Source organism: Amblyraja radiata, chromosome 6 (assembly GCF_010909765.2).
Source record: "Amblyraja radiata isolate CabotCenter1 chromosome 6, sAmbRad1.1.pri, whole genome shotgun sequence".
In the NCBI taxonomy this organism is placed as follows: Eukaryota; Metazoa; Chordata; class Chondrichthyes; order Rajiformes; family Rajidae; genus Amblyraja; species Amblyraja radiata.
The window spans coordinates 18,160,998-18,179,714 of record NC_045961.1 but is presented as its reverse complement, the minus strand read 5'-3'; the positions used below and the strand labels follow the sequence as shown (position 1 = coordinate 18,179,714).

The 18,717-nt window shown below is 45.0% G+C and overlaps 1 protein-coding gene across 2 annotated transcripts in view; it reads left to right on the top strand.

Moving 5' to 3' along the window:
• Nucleotides 1-18,717, top strand: part of LOC116974112 (phosphatidylinositol 3,4,5-trisphosphate 3-phosphatase TPTE2-like) — a 97,510-nt gene that overhangs the window by 8,681 nt on the left and 70,112 nt on the right. For both annotated transcript variants that reach the window (XM_033022253.1, XM_033022254.1), the window contains exons 2-3: nt 856-944; nt 4,566-4,643. In XM_033022253.1, coding sequence (XP_032878144.1) covers nt 856-944; nt 4,566-4,643 — 167 coding nt within the window. The remainder of the gene's footprint in view (nt 1-855; nt 945-4,565; nt 4,644-18,717) is intronic.

Here is an 18,717-nt window from a genome sequence, read left to right as displayed (position 1 = left end):
TGTTGAATTGTTATGATCCCATGTTGATGCTTTGGATATAGACTTTAATAAAATGTATACAATTAAATAGTTGGAAATGGACACCATATTCATGACCATCTATGGGCTAAGTGAATCATTGATGAACAATGAGATTCTGGGTGTGTGAAAATTGAACGTTAAACCCTGGTTTTCAATTTTGGCAGATATTTGTACAAGATTCATAGGACATTTCTTGGGGTGGAAGATTGCAACCTTCACGTGGTCCGCCCTGTTTCGACGAATGCAATCAACCCGGCGTACACAATCAAATAAGCTCAAATAGAACAAGTTGTCCTACAACTTTAGGCTGTGCAAGCCGTGCGCAAGAAGAAGGACATTTCTTGCCCAGGGTGTGAAGGAGCCCAATTAATTTATGCGATACATATTCGCTCTGATCTGTTACGATACGATCGAACTTTATTTATCCCAGGAGGGAAATTGATCTGTCATAAAAACACAAAATACATGAAATATGAAATTAAAATGACGAGTGGAAAGAATTGGGGATGTGCAAAGATTTTGGGGTGGGGGGGGGGGGTGTGGGTCGGTCTCAGTCTACCCCACGGCAGAAGGGGGCGGAGTTGTACAGTTTGATAGCCACAGGGAAAAAGGATCTCCTGTGGCGTTCTGTGCTGCGTCTTGGTGGAACCAGTCTGTTGCTGAAGCTACTCCTCAGGTTGACCAGTGTGTCATGGAGGGGGTGAGCTGTATTGTCCAGGATGCTCTGCAGTTTGAGGAGCATCCTCCCCTCCAAGACCACCTTGGATAACCCTTTCACTTTCTCTGTCCATTTCTGCATGTAAATCTCCTAACACCTCTTGTTCTTCTGACCAGGGTGTGGATTGTGAAAATAACATGCTGGGCCTCGGTGACTCCGACATGTCAACTGCTCGATACAACCCAGGATTTGAGATGGAATTTGGGTGAGGAGATTCTTTAGTACTTTTTTTTGCATGAAAGAAGCATGACTTAAAAAAATAAATGAATAAATAAATAAATTAAAAAAAACATGAAGTGCTGGAAGAACTCAACAAGATGGGCAGCATCTGTGGGTGGAATGGCCAGATGACGTTTTGATTGGAGACATTCCCTTCACAGAAGCTGCCTGGCCCACTGAGTTCCTCAGAAGACAGAGGGTTCTGGTGGAAGGTAGACATTTTGGCTGGAGGCCAAAATATATAACCTGGATGTCAATGGGTTGCTGCGCAAGTTTTCTTGCAACACCGAAATTGGAGGAGTTGCAGACAGTGAGCAATGCTGTCAGAAGATACAGTGGGATTTAGAACAGCTGCAGAAATGAGTGGAGAAATGGATGATGAGTTTAACCTGAGCAGGTGTGAGGTGCTGTACATTGGGAGGTTGAATGTAAGGGGAAAGTATGCAGTTGATGGCAAGAGCCTCAACGGCATCAAAAAGTCACACATTCCCTCTCTCCACAGATGCTGCCTGTTACTCCCAGCAGTTTGTCTATCTTTGGTATAAACCAATATCTGCAGTTCCTTCCTACCCCTTAATAGCATTGATGTGCAGAGGGATCTTGGCGTCCAGGTTCATGGCTCGGTGAAGGTGGCAGCACAAGTAGATAGAGTGGTGAAGAATGCATATGGTACACCTGCCTTTGATACAATTACATTGAATGTAAGAGTCAGGAAGTCATGCTGCAGCTCTATGGGCCACATTTGGAGTATTGTGTGCAGTTCTGGTCACCCCCATTACAGGGAAGATGAGGGTGCCGAGGAGGCTTACCACAATGCTACAGGGAGAAGTTGGACTGAATTGGATTGTTTTCGCTGGAATGATGGAGGTTGAGGGGAGACCTTAAAGGAAATGTGTGAGTTTTTTTTTACACACAGTTGTGGGGGCCTGGAACGTATTGCCAGGGGTGGTGGAGGCAGATATGGTAGTGGTGTTTGAAGTTTTAAATAGGCACATGGAAGTGCAGGGAATAGAGGGATAAGGATCATGTGCAGGCAGATGAGATCAGTTTACCATGGTGTCGTGTTCAGCACAAACAATGTGGGCTGAAGGGCCTGTTCCTGTGCTGTACTGTTCTATGTTCCTCCAGCACAGTGTTTGGCTCAAGATTCCAGCACCTGCAGTTCCTTGTCTCCATGACGGTTCCCACCATGAAACATTTAGCAAGTCCTCAGCATGACTCGTAATCTCTCTCCAGCTGGTGGCTAAAATATTTACGTCCAAGGCCTGGTTAGAGTGTATGTGGAGAGGATGTGTCCACTAGTGGGAGAGTCTAGCACCAGAGTTCATAGCCTCAGAACTTTAGGAATGAGATGAGGAATTTCTTTCATCAGATGGTCATGAATCTGTGAAATTCATTGCCACAGAAGGCTGTGGCAGACATCAATGGATACTTTTAAGGCAGAGGTAGATAGATTCTTGATTAGTACGGGTGTCAGAGGTTATGGGAAGAAGGCAGGAGAATGCGGTTAAGAGGGAAAGATGGATCAGCCATGATTGAATAGCAGAGAAGACTTGTTGTGTCCAATGGCTTAATTCTGCTCCTATCACTCATGAACATAACACTGATTAAGATAGCAACTTCATGATGCGGAAGGTTCGACCCAAAACCCTCCTTCAGTCTGAAGAAGGGTTTCGACCCGAAACGTTGCCTATTTCCTTCGCTCCATTGATGCTGCCTCACCCGCTGAGTTTCTTCAGCATTTTTCTCTAACTTCATGATGATGCTGGTTTGAGACTCTATATGGCACAAGTTGTGCTTTGGACCACAAGTTTAACTTGGTCAACAAGGAAACAACTCCTTAGGCACAACTTGTCCTTGCCAACCAAGGAGTCCCATCCAAGTTTCCCCATGGTCTATTTTCCCTGCATTTGGCCCATATCCCTCTAAACCTCTCCTCTAAACCTAAACCTGGCAACATCCTTGTAAATCTTCGAACAAGATAACAGTTGTCTTGTTTTGGCAATCCTGTTGCTTTCTGTGTCTTGATCTGAAATGTATCCTATTGAACCAGTTGAAGTGGCATCTACTCTGTGGAGTCTATAAAGGACACACAGTGCTGGAGTAACTCAGTGGGTCAGGCAGCACGTCTGGGTAACATGGATAGGTGATGTTTTAGATTGGGACACTTCTTCAGGCTGATTATATGTGGGGGGGGTGACTAAAAAGGGGCATGTAGTTCAACTTTATTATGAACCCAATAACAAAGAACTGCAGATGCTGGATTAACCCAAAGATGGATATAAACTGCTGGAGTAACTCAGTGGGTTAGGTAGCATCTCTGAAGAAAAAGAATGGGTGACATTTCATGTCTAAAGGGTCCCAACCAGGAAACATCACCCATCCTTTTCCGAAAGAGATGCTGCCTGACTCGCTGAGTTACTCCAGCACTTTGTGTGTCTCTCCTGTCATTACAAAATGTGTCTCTTGAATTGTTGTGGAAGCCATTCAGTGTGTTTTTCTCTCGATTGTGAGTGAGTTTGGAAATTGTAGAAAAGTTTGCCTTGGTTGCACTTCCTCAGCTGAAGGCTTGAAGTGATTGTGGGCAGTTGTCACTTGTTGAGGAGATTGTTACCTGTGCACTGGGACAGAGACGGAGCAGTTGGTTCAACCTCTCCTGTCGTTCAGTGCTGGACAAGTGGCCCAGTTTTTACGAACAACAAAAGCCACCTGTTTAGTGTTTTTCCCCAAACGAAGTCCAACCCTCTCTGTTTATTGTACACCTTGTCTTGCTTAATTTGATGACTTGACTTGAATGATTAAAGCACTCTATCGCAACCAAGAAACTTAAAAGGTGAGATTGTAATTCAAATCCTTTGTTGTGATGTGTATAAGACATTGAGCTCTGATGCATTGCTGTAGCTTTCAATATAGATTGTCTTTAGTGTATTGAAAGTGTTCACATTGCGAGTATTGTGTTTGCCATTTAACTAACGTCAGTGCTTTCTTGGTGACCATACGTGCCTGCACCGTGTGCTGGCACCTCTGCAAAATTTTAGAATTTTTAATATGAGGAGAATGCTGAAGCTTAAAAAATGTATTACTTAAATTAGACAGTTAGACCCTTCAACATTTAAGCAGCATATATAGCACCAAGAGCCACCATCAACACCAAGGAGCGATATGCGTACCAGTACCTTTTTGTCTCCAAAAAAAAACACTGGCCATCTGTCTACAATTTTAGCAGTGTCACAAGTATAAGTGAAGAAAAATTGATCACCTGCAGTCCTATTAATACTTATTGACCAAGGTTTGAAAAGTATTCTGTTAAATATATTTGTGATTAATTGTTTTTTTGAAGTGCATTTGTGATGTTGATATGAAGCTTAATTGCTCATAACATTCCATTATAAGCAAAGATTTAAAAAAAAAAACTTGTTTGCAAGCTTAAAATCCAATCTGTGTGTGTGTCCAAAGATAGTGTGAACTTGCAGCACAAGTGGCATTTCCGATCTCAAATGTTACCCAGGCCACATACCTTTGCGTATGCTGTAGTGTTTAAATATTGATGGCCATATAGAATGACAGGAACAATGGTCTTGCTTTGCTGATTTTTATCTTTCCGCAGTTTCAGTGATGACATGGAAACCAAAGTACAAATAGATGATGGGAAAATGGAATGCGTCGGTCCGGACACCTGGTACAAGTAAGTGTGAATTGTCGAACCAAAATGAAACGCGGTCCTTGTGTTCCTGTCCTTCGGCTATTGCAAAGCTTCTCAAAGCTCTGGTGGTGAGAGTTAAGTGAATGAAGTCAGCTGAAAATAAACAAAAAAACACTGCTGGAAGAATGCGGCAGGTCAGGCTGCATCGGTGGAAGGAAATGGACAGATGGTGTTCTTGGTTGGGACCCTTCTTAAGACCCTTTCAGCTTCTTAAAGGTGATGAAAACTAGTGTAGATCTATTGTGTTTGAGTTTGACATGTTAATGTATGTCGTATCTAATCGGTATGGATAGCATGCAAGACACAGCTCTTTGCTGTATTTCAGTACGTTTGACAATAATAAACTTAAACCTAAAAAATCCCTGGACATTCGTGCTATAAAGCAAGCAAAGGTTCCTAATGTGTAAGGAGAATGGATTGATAAATCGTAGTGGCTGGCTGAGAATTATGTGTAAAGAATGAATTGATCATGGCTTAATATTGTTTAAGTGTTTGTATTTGGGTTGCGTTACGGCCAATTTAAGATGCATGCTTTGAGGAATTGCTTGGAATATTTTGGTGTCTTTGTACAATTTCCTCAAAGTGCTATAGACTGTGATTGGTGACGTTGTACAGCATTTTGTTGGATTTAAGAGCCCTTTATTTTGATTGTTTTGCTATTAGCTGTGCTTTATCAGCATCTATAATTGTTAAAACTCTTAGACAAATGACAGAAGATTTTGTGCAGCTTTGATGTATATCACGGGCTGCTTCTCTTGGTTGCTGTTAAAGTTTGTTTTGGCTGGAAGTTGTGTAGCTAGTTAGTAAATTCCTTGGAGGCCGAGGGGTGATCTTGTAGAGGTGTATAAAATCATCAGGGGAAATGTATATGGTGAATGCACAGAGTCCTTTACCTAGAGTAGGGGAATCAAGGACCAGAGGACATTGGTTTAAGGTGAAAGGGAAAAGATTAATCGGAACCTCGGAGGCAACCTTTTTCACACGAGAGTGGTGGGTGTATGGAAGAGTTGCCGGAAGTAGTTCAGGCAGGTACATGGATTTGGAGGGATATGGGTCAAACGTGGGCAAGTGGGGCATCTTGGTCAGCATGGACGAGTTGGGGCGAAGGGCCTATTTCTGTGCTGTACGACTCTGATTCTAAATCAAAGAACTTGATTAAAATTGTCAAAGGGCTGGGTTTGGTTTAGTTAGTCACGGGTCGGTCTTGGTGTATTTTACCACTGAACAATTATTTCGTGTTAACTCTAGCTTTGTGTTGATCCATGGCCAAAACCATAGTCGGAAGCCAAAGGCCAAATCCATGGACAGCTAATTAAAATTTTTAAAAAAAATTAAAAATCATGTATTTGTTTTACAATCTTGGGACACTTGCAAGCAATTATTTATTGTCGACTTGTGTTCTGTGGAGTGCCAATGTTCGCAGCTTGTACATCTATTGTGTTTTCTGTTTGGTTCCATTCGTTGGTGGACAAACATTAAACAATTGCTGAAGGCAGCCTCCGCAGCTTCTCTCTGACTTGGTGCCATGGGATCGCTGTTATCCTGTGGAGGATTTAAAAAGCTGACGTTTCTAAAGACATTTGGACAGACATATGGATGGGAAGGCTCTGGAGGGATATGGGCCGAATGCAGGCAAATGGGACTAGCCCAGTATGTGATCTTGGTTGGCCTCGACAAGGTGGGCCGAAGGGCCTTTATTCGTGCTGGGACTATTTCTTTGGAGCGTAGGAGGCTGAAGGGTGACTTTATTGAGGTGTAAAATATCATGAGGGGCATGGATAAAGTGAACAATCTGTGGTTTTTCCTCGGGTCGAGGATTCTATAAGTAGAGGGCCTAGTCTTAGAGGGGAGAGATATAAGGGGGACTTTGGGCAACTTTTTCACTGAGGGTAGTCAGAATCTTGAATGAGCTGCCAGAGGAAGCTATTGAAGCAGATACATGTACACCTTTTGAAAGACATTTCGATATATATGGATGGGAAGGGTTTAGATAGAAGGATATGGGCTAAATGCAGGAAAATAGGAGGATTGAAGGGTCTGTCTCTCTGCTGTGCAGCTCTGAGACTCTACCTGTAATGCAGGTTTCCACTTTCTCCCACATCCGCAGTATCGCCTGAATTCCCGTCAGCTGTGTCATATTCTGTCCTCAAGTTAAGGTGCTCTGGTAGATGAATGTTCAATTCAATGATACTTCATTATCACATGTACCTAGGTGCAGTGAAATGCTTTGTTTTGCACCCAACCCGGTAAAATCATATCGTCTACCTCACCTGGGCAGTGCACAAGTGTCGCCTCGTCTCTGGTGCTGACTTAAGTTTTGTAACTTAGTTCACCAAACAGTGTGATGGTGGGACTTTTCTCTGCACTGAGCGAGGAGTTGATTGTGCTGCTTGTTGCAACAGTCCTTGGTTTTGCTTCACTTGCGTTTACTTGCCAAGTCTTGGATCTCACCCGAGTTACTGAAGTCCCCGCTCTCCTTGCCTGGGGCAGCCTGAGCTGTGAACCAAACGCTTTGGGTTGGATTTTCAATGCTGCAAGTTTGCCGAGTTGAGCTTGGAGATGCAGCACAGTAACAGGCCCTTTGGCCCACTGAGTCCACGGCAACCATCGATCGCCTGTTCGCACTAGTTCTGTTATCCCACTTTCTCATCCACTCCCCACATACTGGGAGAAATTTACAGAGGCCAATTGACCTACAAACCTGTACAACTTTGGGATGTGGGAGGAAACCCAGACAATATGGTCACAGAGGACATGCAAACCCCACACAGACAGCATCAGAGGTTGGGATTGAACCTGGGTCTCTGGCGCTGTGAGGCAGCAACTGTGTCCCCTGTATTGGGGTTGTCATGGCCCTTCAGGAAGGAAATGGAATGTGCCAGACGAGGTTGTTAAGGCAGGTACAAAAATATTTAAAAGGCATTTGGACAGGTTGTTGAATAGGAAAGGGTTAGAGGGATGTGGGCCAAACACAGGCAAATGAGATAGGCTTAGATGGAGCATCTTGGTTAGCATGGACGTGTTGGGCTGAAGGACCTGTTTCCTTGCTGTATGACAAACTTCATAGAAATGTAATAAACTGTAGCCGGAGTACGCACTTTAGGGCATGTTCCACCTTTCAATGTGATCAAGTCTAGTCTCTTCAACATCTTTCTCCCCATATCCCTTTGTGTCAGCATTAAGAAATTTGCCTCTCTCCTTAAAGATTCATGCTATTGCCTCCACCCCATCTATGGTAGTGAGTTGGAAAAACTGCAGGTGCTGGAATGGGTAACAAAGCTGAAAATGCTGGATGGCCTCGAGTTGTGAAGCAGCATCACCTGTCAATATTACAGGTCATGTTAAACTAGTGAAGATTGTAGGGCTGATGGCTTCCAAACCTGAGCCCAGTGAGATGTGACAACCCCCCCCCCCCCCCCCCCCCCACCCCACCCACCCCACCCACCCTGGTCATTCCTCCTTCTTTCTGATTCCATCTGGAAGAACAGGGGAACAGCTTCTTCCCCTCTTTCATCAGGCTTCTGAATGATCCTTCCATAAGCTAGGGTTTTGTCCAATTCACCTCTACCATTCAGGTAGAAGGTACAGGAGCCTGAAGACTGCAACATCCAGGTTCAGGACTAGCTACTTCCCCACAGCCATCGGGCTATTAAACTCAACTCAAACAAAACTCTGAACATTAATAGCCCATTATCTGTTTATTTGCACTTTATCTGTTTATTTATTCATGTGTGTGTGTATATTTATATCATGGTATATGGACACACTGATCTGTTCTGTATTCATGCCTACTATGTTCTGTTGTGCTGAGGCAAAGCAGGAATTTCATTGTCCTATCTGGGACACATGACAATAAACTCTCTTGAATCTTTGTGGACATTGGACTTTGTCTGTGGAACTGGTGTCTACAATGCTGAGAACTATATTCTGCACTCTGTATCTTCCCCTTTGCTCAACCTATTGTACTTGAGTTTGACTTGATTGTATTTATGTATAGTATTATCTGATCTGATTGGATAGCATGCAAAACAAAGCTTCTCACTCTACCTCGGTACACGTGACTATAATAAAGCCAAACCTTTATCCGTCTAGCCTTCAGAGAATACAGACCCAATCTCTCCTTGTGCTTTAATCTTAGCATCACAGGAATTCCACCGAAGAACTTTGTTGTAGTCTTAAAGCACGGGAATGGGTCCTGTGGCCCAACTCGTTCATTCTGACCAAGATGCCCCATCTAATCAGGTCCCATTTGGCCTATATCCCTCCAAACCTTTCCTATCCATGTATCCATCCAAATGCCCTCTCTGGAAGCTCGTTCCATATACCCATCACCATCTGTGTGATAAAATTGTCCCTTGGGTTTCTATTAAATCTTTCCCCTCGTCTTAAACTTGTCCTTGATTTATGTTCCTGATTTTCCCCTGCATTGGGGGGGGGGGGGGGGAGGTACAAAGCGTGCACCCTATCTATTCCCATCATGACTTTATACACCTCTATAAAATCACCCCTTGAGTCTTGCCAGGGCTCGAGGGCCGAAGCTATTGGGAGAGGTTGAGCAGGCTAAGATTTAATTCCCTGGATCACAGGAGGTCAAGGGGTGATTTTATAGAGGTGTATAAAGTCATGATGGGAATAGATAGGGTGCACGCTTTCTACCTCCCCCCCCCCCCCCCCCCCCCCCCCCCCCCCCCCAATGCAGGGGAAAATCAGGAACATAAATCAAGGACAAGTTTAAGACGAGGGGAAAGATTTAATAGAAACCCAAGGGACAATTTTATCACACAGATGGTGATGGGTATATGGAACGAGCTTCCAGAGAGGGCATTTGGATGGATACATGGATAGGAAAGGTTTGGAGGGATATAGGCCAAATGGGACCTGATTAGATGGGGCATCTTGGTCAGAATGAACGAGTTGGGCCACAGGACCCATTCCCGTGCTTTAAGACTACAACAAAGTTCTTCGGTGGAATTCCTGTGATGCTAAGATTAAAGCACAAGGAGAGATTGGGTCTGTATTCTCTGAAGGCTAGACGGATAAAGGTTTGGCTTTATTATAGTCACGTGTACCGAGGTAGAGTGAGAAGCTTTGTTTTGCATGCTATCCAATCAGATCAGATAATACTATACATAAATACAATCAAGTCAAACTCAAGTACAATAGGTTGAGCAAAGGGGAAGATACAGAGTGCAGAATATAGTTCTCAGCATTGTAGACACCAGTTCCACAGACAAAGTCCAATGTCCACAAAGATTCAAGAGAGTTTATTGTCATGTGTCCCAGATAGGACAATGAAATTCCTGCTTTGCCTCAGCACAACAGAACATAGTAGGCATGAATACAGAACAGATCAGTGTGTCCATATACCATGATATAAATATATACACACACATGAATAAATAAACAGATAAAGTGCAAATAAACAGATAATGGGCTATTAATGTTCAGAGTTTTGTTTGAGTTGAGTTTAATAGCCCGATGGCTGTGGGGAAGTAGCTAGTCCTGAACCTGGATGTTGCAGTCTTCAGGCTCCTGTACCTTCTACCTGAATGGTAGAGGTGAATTGGACAAAACCCTAGCTTATGGAAGGATCATTCAGAAGCCTGATGAAAGAGGGGAAGAAGCTGTTCCCCTGTTCTTCCAGATGGAATCAGAAAGAAGGAGGAATGACCAGGGTGGGTGTGGGGGGGGGGGGGGGGGGGGGGGTTGTCACATCTCACTGGGCTCAGGTTTGGAAGCCATCAGCCCTACAATCTTCACTAGTTTAACATGACCTGTAATATTGACAGGTGATGCTGCTTCACAACTCGAGGCCATCCAGCATTTTCAGCTTTGTTACCCATTCCAGCACCTGCAGTTTTTCCAACTCACTACCATAGATGGGGTGGAGGCACAAAGTACAGTGGAATTTGACTTGCCATGCAGCCACACAAGCAAAAAGAGCATAATGAACATCCATCACAGTGGAATCGACATTCTTCAATGTGGTGGAAGGCAATAACATTCAGTCAGTCTTCCTCCTTTGTTCACCTGTGGTCGGGGCCATGAACCCTCCGCAGTCGCCGCTAAGGACAGCCCGATGTAAAGGCCCTCTCGTCGGGATGATCGAAACTCCGACGTTGGGACGGACGGACACTCCACGGCTTGGTGATCCCGAATCGGCCGCTTCCTACCGCAGACCGTGGCTTCACGATGATATAGCCGCAGGCCTGCAGTCGGAGCTCTTCTCTGGTGATCCCCGGCAAGGGATCACCCGGCTCCACGATGGAAAGTCCACTTCGCACCGGCGACTAGGATCTCCGCAGACCGCGGTTTCAGGATGTTGCAGTCAGCGATCATGTGTCCCAGATAGAACAATGAAATTCTTACTTTCTTAATTCGTAAGAATAAGATGCATAGGATCCACTGTGACTTGGTATTGTGGATTCAAAATTGGCCTGGCCATGGAAGACAAAGGGTAGACACAAGGAACTGAAAATGATGGTTTACCTGGGAAAGACACAAAGTGCTGGTGTAATTCAGCAGATCGGGTAGCGTCTCTAGAGAACATTGCCAGTTGATGTTTTGGGTGGGGATATTTTCAGACTGATGGCAGGGGGAGAGAGGATAAAGCTTTGCAGGTCAAAGGTGAACATAGGCCAGGGGGGTGGGGGGGTTGATAGGCAGATGGTTGGGCAAAGGCCAGAGATGAACACATCCAAGGTTTCATTCAAAAGGATTTGCATGTTGTGAATTGTTGCGAGAAGATTGGCAAGGTGCAAAATGTGATTGGGTGGTGATGTTTCTCTAATTGGAGGTCTGTGACCTATGGGGTTCTACAAAGATCAGTTCTGGGACCACTGGCATGTTAATGATTTAGATAAAGATTTACATGGGGTGATTAGTAAACATGCAATTTGCTGGCATGGGCAGAGAAATGGCAGATTATGTTTAATTTTTCTCCGTGCATTGAACCTCTCAAAATGCAGCACCTCACACTTGTTCAAAGTATACAGTTAATGGTAAGACCCTTGGGAGCATTAATTCACAGAGGAATCTCAGGATGCAAGTCACTAGGTCTCTGAAAGTGACAGATTGGTAAAGAAGATGTACAGCACGCTTGTCTTGAGTCAGGACATTTAGTTTAAAAGCTAGGAAGTCATGAAGCCGATTTGTATAAACGTGGTTAGGTTGCATCATTTGGAATATTGCGTGCAGTTCTGGTCGCCCCATTACAGGAAGGATGTAACGGCTTTGGAGAGGGTGCAGAAGAGGTTTACCAGAATGATGGATTAGGGGGAAGTGGCTACAAGGAGAGTTTGGACAAAAGGACACAAAGTGCTGCAGTAACTCAGCGGGTTAGGCTGCACCTCTGAGGAACATTGACAGGTAATCAATGTTTTGGGTCGCGATCCTTCTTCAGACTTGAACTCTGACTAGAGGTTGGAAAACTTGGATTGTTTTATCTGGATCCTTGGAGTATGAGGGGAGATCTGATGGAATATATAAAATGATGAGAAGCATGGGAAAGAACTGTTTGCCCCAGGGTAGAAATCTCAAATACTAGAGGCATAGCTTTAATGTGAGAGGCAAAGTTTAAATGAGATGTACGGTACAGGTTGTTTACATGGTGGGTGCCTGGAATGGGCTGGTGGCAGCAGATACAATAGTGGTGTTTAAGAGACTTTTAAATAGGCACATGGATATGGAGGGACCCACAACTCTCTGTGTTCAAAAACAAAAAAAACAAAAACAAACATGCCCCATGGGCATATGGGTGAGGTGCAGACACATGGTGTTAGTCAACGTGGCATCATGGTCTGCACAGACATTGAGTTGAAGGGCCTGTTCCTGTGTTGTGCTGTTCAAGCCTCCATATTCCAGTCAATGTCCAGCATCCAGTCTATTGGGACCCAAAATGAATATCAACAACTATATTGGTTCAACTTTTTGACTTTTCAACTTTTTTTTGTTTTTAGTATGTCTAAAAGTGTGTTTTATTGATGGGGGGGAAGGGGGAACCTTTTTAAATCACTTACCTCGGTGGAATGCACCTTTTTCCTAGTCACATTTTCGCCCTCCCTCGCGGCCAAACAGCTTAGATTGGTGTGGCCTCTCCCGGAATCAAACCCAGAGCTTCAGCAGCGGGTGCGGCGTAGGCTTTCCATCCCAGACTCGTGTCTGGGATCCCTCACCGGAGATCGCTGGAGAAGAACTCCGACCTGCGGCCTATAACATCGTGAAGCCACGGTATCCGGTAGGAAGCGGCCGATTTGGGACCTCCAAGCCGTGGAGGGTCCGTTCCTCCCGACGTCAGTTTCAATCATCCCAACACGAGGGCCTGTACATCGGGCCGTCCGTAGTGGCGACTGCGGAGGGTTCATGGCCCCGACCACGGGTGAACAAAGGAGGACTGACTGAACGTTATTTCCTTCCACCACAGTGAAGAATGTTGATTCCATTGTGGTGGATGTCCATGTTGTATTCTATATTGTGCTCTTTCTGATTGTGTGGCTGCATGGTAAATCAAATTCCACCCTACCTTGTGGCAATAAATGTGAACTTGAACTTGAATAACTTGCAGAGAGACCAATGGCTAATTGTGCATCCAAATGAACACAAACTTTAGGAGAAGGAGGCTGCTTGGTCCCTCAGGCATGGTTTACCATTCACTTGGATCGTGGCTGTTCTGACTGAAGCTATCTCCACTTTCCCACCATCAACCAGTAACTTTGAGCGCACAAATATCAATAATGCACCAGACTCTGAATTAGAAATATTCAGAGACTACTTGCTCCATTATATTTAGACTTGGAAATACAGTGTGGCAACAGACCCTTCTGCCCACCTAACCCTTGCCAAACGGCTATCGCCCCCTGCACTAGCGTTATCCCGTACGCTAGGGACGATTTACAATTTTACAGAAGCCAATTAACCTACAAACCTGCACATCTTTGGAGTGTGGGAGGAAACCGGAAAAAACTCACAAGATCACGGGGAGAACGTTCAAACTCTGTACAGGCAGCACCCGAGGTCAGGATTCAACCTGGGTCTCTGGCGCTGTAAAGCAGCAGCTCTACCGCTGTGCCACTGCGCTGCCCGGTGGTGGCCCTGCCCTTCCGTGAAGTAGAGTGCAGGCTGTCCTGCTGTAACACAGTGGTTGCGTTCCTAAGAAACCTTTTTGTAGAAAACTTTGTTATAAAAATAATTGATGGCAGTGAGGGAAGGGGGTTAGAGGCTAGCGAGTTGTCAATAACAAAATGTTTGTTTCTCACCAAGGGGATTTCAAAAATGAAGGTATTTTAATAGCTCTCAGTTTGCTTTTGTTACTACAAGCTAAAAATACTAAGGGCTGTATATTGCATTGTTTAATGGAGCACCACTATACAATATCAATGGAAGCAAGTACCATTCAACTTCAATAACCTGTGAAACAAGCTGCGGTGTTCTTCGGAGACTATGGTATCTGATTACTGCAGGAGGTTGTATGTAAACATTTGTTTTCCTCAACTTTTTTATTCGAAGACAGCTTTTTTTCCTGTTATAGACAACTTCCAATCTTGTTAAGACCAATTTGATTCAGATACTGTTCCCTAATTTATCAATTGCATTCATGTTGTGGAAATATGCAATATATGCACTATGATGCAGTAGTAGAGTTGCTACCTCTCAGCGCCATGACCTGGGTTCAATCCTGGCTACGGATGTCGTCTGCGAGGAATTTGTTTGTTCTCCCAGTGACTGCATGGGTTTTCTCCAGGTGCTGTGGTTGCCTGCCACGTTCCAAAGACGTACCGGTTAATTGGCCTCTGTAAATTGCCGCTGGTGTGTCGGATGCAAAAGTGGGATAACACGGAACTAGTGTGTGGGTGATTGGTGGTTGGCGTGGACTCTGTGGACCATGGGGCCTGTTTCCACACTGTATTACTAAACTATAGCAGTACCAATGTATAGAGTAGCAATGGGCTACTCTAAGTTAGTATTGGAGTAACCAGACCCCCTACGTTTTCTTCACTTGTTAAGAAAGGAAGATGCAAACATTTTGAGATCACAAGAAGGGAGCATATGTTGTAAGGTAGTTGGAAATTCCAATCTAAGTGAACAATGCAAATGTGACCACTTTTTATCAAGGGTTTTTTTGTTGGACAGTAAAGCAAGAGCTTTCTTAATGAATTTATTGCATAATTTCCAATATCAAAATCTGCAAGGCATGTTGCTATCTTGCCAACTACCAGTTGGTTACCTGGTTCAGGTACAAAGCAATTGCCCCTAGTCCTGGGCAGTGTGTACTTGGCTGAAAATGACCAGTGAAGTGACCATGATGATATCTGCCAGCATCTTTTAGATAATCATTCTATCTTTGGTTAATTTGGCCGACAGCTGATGCCATTTGTAGGGTCATTGAGTTGTACAGTGCAGAAACTGCCTCCACCCCAACCTGTCCATGCCTACTTCGCTGATACCATTTGGTCTGTATCCATTCCTATCCAAAACCATTATTAAAATCATCCAAAACCTATAATAAACCATTCCTATCCAAATATCTGTCCACGTAGTAATTGTATCCACTTCTCTGGCAGCTCATTTCAAATACGGACTAGCCTCTGGAAAATGTTGTCCCTGAGGTCCCTCTTAAATCTCTCCCATCATTCCTTAAGCCTGTTGCCCTCTAGTTTTAGAATCTAGTTTTAGAATCCTCTGCCCTGGGGGAAAAGACTGAGCGTTCACTTTATCCATGTCCCTCATGAACATGTACACCCCCATAAGGTCAGCCTTTAGGCAACCTTGTACCCTATCTAACCTCTCCCTATTAGTCAAGCCCGGGTAAAATCTTGGTGAATCTCTTCAGCACCTTTTCCAACGTGTTCTAGCAGCATTGATTCTTCATTTTGCTACGGAATACCGGAAGATCCCTCGGACACAAAATGCTGGAGTAACTGGAGGCAGCATCTCTGGAGAGAAGGAATGGGTGACATTTTTGGGTTGAGACCCTTTTTCAGACTGAGGGAGACTAGAGGTATGGAAGGGCAAGATGTGAAAATGACAAATCAAAGCAGATGATGGTCTAGGAAATATACAATGGTTTATTATTTGTTGAGGGGAAGGTGACAATAAGGCATAAAAATGGTACAATTAATCGGGGGGGACAGTGAAACTATGAGGAGAACTAGGGTGGAAGAGGGATGGAGAGAGAGTTACTTGAAGTTGGAGAAACTGCTGGGTTGTAAGCTGCCCAAGCAAAATACGAGGTGCTGTCCCTCCAATTTGCGTTGGGCCTCACTCTGACAGTGGAGGAGGCCCAGGACTGAAAGGTCTGTATGGAGTTGGTGTTTAGCAACTGGGAGATCATGTAGGCCACTGCTGCAAGAAGTTTGCCCAGTTGGGTAAATTCCTTGCAGCAATGTTTTTGCTCAAAGTGTGCTTAGCAAAGCTACACTGACCATTAGTGAACACTTGGCCTCATTGTGGGACCCATCATTCCATGCATTCCCCTGCTTCAACTCGTCTTTGAGATCCATATATTTTCTAGATTGAAGAGTTGATGTTTTTTTTTTCATGTAACCATTTTGAAAATGTTTGCAATTCTTGATTCATCTCTCATGATCTGGGAGCACGACCCAAACATTTTTGTATTTAAAAAAAAATCTTATTATTCAAAAAATTGTATTAGTGTATATTATATTTGATAGTTTGTGGTTTAAAGGGTGAGTTTTTTGATTAGTGATAAATGCATGTAATAAAATAATTCATTTGTTTGGGTAAGTTTAAGGACATCTAAGAAACTGCAGATACAAAAAAAAAAAGTGCTGGAGTAACTTGGTGGGTCTGAAGAATGGTCAAGATCTGAAGTCAGCTGTCCATGTCCTACAGAGTTGCTGCTTGACTTGCTGAATTACACCAGCACTTTGTCTTTTCATGCCTTATAGTACATTTATTTTTTTTGTTGTCATCCCAAATTCCCTCTCCGAATAGTTTTCCTTGGGGTTCATTTCAATGAATATTGTAGGATGGAATTTATTTCACTAACAAATCGTGGCAGTAAATGGGATTGCATGCAATAAAGTTGTCAGCTTTGGGTCAACCAACACGTGACTGTGGTGAGAAGTTGTCTGCTTATTATGTCAACAGAATTAGGGTGTATTTTAAACAGTGTTGAACAACCTCGATCTGTGATGTACGGCTGTTCTAAATAAGAGGCTGCACTCTCGCACCAGTGCTGATCCTTGTACATCTGGTCATTCTGTGTATTCAGTGGATTGGGAGGATCTGTGCCCTGTTATACCCGTGTGAGGAGAACGTTAGTTTTGCATAAACTGCGATTCTTAGTGGGTTACTAAACCCAGTGCAGTTACCCCAACGTAAGATTCCACCATTCACCCGTTCCCCCAACGCAAGTAACTCAACCACTCACGCATAGCTCCCAACTGCGCAGGCGCGGCTCATTTCTCCTCATCCCCCAGCACTCCCTCCTCCTCTTCACCCTCCCTCTTCAATCCCGAGGGGGGAGGGGTGGGAGGGGTGGAGAGGGGAGGAGTGAGGGTACATAGAGATGGAGAGGGAGGGGGTGAGAGGAAGTGTAGACGTGGCAACTACCCTCCCTACCCCCTCCCCTCCCTCAATTCTTCTCCCCCCCCCCCCCCTTCATCTCCCTCCTCACCTTCCCAGGATCTTTCCCCTCTCCACCCCACTCCCCACCCCATCTCCCTCCTCCACCCCACTCCCCACCCCATCTCCCTCCTCATTTCCCTCATCCTCCTCCCCTAACTCCCATTCCCTGCCCCAGCACCTACCCAGGTCGTAGAGCAGCGCCAGGGCCTGGAACTCGGCCTGGTTCTCGTACTCGGCCCGGCCGGGCCCTGGCCGTAGACTCCAGCCGTCAGCTCGAATAGGGGCTATAGTGCCGGCCCCGACTTCATCTCTGGGCTCAACTCTGACCACAGACTCAGGCTCGTCCTTGGTTCCAGCAGGGGTTTCTTTCTCTGCCCGGGTCATGGGCCCATCCCAAGACACGGGCTCGGTCCTCACTCCAGCACCAGGCTCGGCTCCAGTTCAGACCCAGTCCCCAGGCTCGGCCCGCAGCACCATCCTCCCCACCAGGTACTGGGCAGCAGTCGGCCCCCCTGGCAGCCGCCGCCACTCCTCGTTCACCGCGAGCGCTGGAGTGCCCCTCCCTCCCGGAGTGTCCCGTCCTACCTAGCGAGTGCATTGTGACGTCACTTGGATTTTTGCCCCGAAATGGGTGAGTTTTTGGGGCTGTTTTTTAAATTTAAAGGATGAATAACTTCGGAAATATAAATGGGAATGCGACGGGAAGATGTTTATCACCACGACAGGAAAGATGTGAGTAGGATGTGTGAAAATGGGAAGGCTTTGGCCTAGCGTTTGGAAGAAGATAGGAAAACCAGATTGACACATCGTGGGCACCAACAAGATGAAGACTTTTAGTTATATAGAGATAGTCGTACTGCACAGAAACGAGCCTTCTGTCCCAACCCATCCATGCTGACCATCTAAAATAGTCCCATTTGTCTACATTTGGTCCATATCCCTCTCGGCCTTGCCTATTCTATCCTTTTATGTGTTATAGTACCTGCCTCAACTACCTCCTATGGCAGGTTGTTCCATAAAAGGTTGCCCTTCAAGTTCCTATAAATAACTTGTATCCTCTAATTCTTGATTTCCCTATCCCAAGGTAAGGCTCTGTGCATTCACCCTATCAATCCAGAGACCCGGTTTGTGCTGTCTGTTGGGAGTTTGCACATTCTTTCTGTGACCACGTAGGTTTCCTCTGCTTTCCTCCATCACTCTAATGACTTGTAGGTTAATTGTCCCTAGTGCGTAGGATAGAACATGTATGGGTGATTGCTGATCGGCACTGGCTCGATGGGCCGAAGGGCCTCTTTCCACGCTGTATCTCTAAAAATAAAGCTATTCCGCTCGTGACTTTGTGCACCTCTGTAATATCATCCCACAACTCCTGTGCTCCAGGGAATCAAATCCCAGCCTGCCCAACCTCTCCCTGTAGCTAAGGCCCTCGAGTCCAGCAACTATGGTGGAAGGAACTGCAGATGCTGGT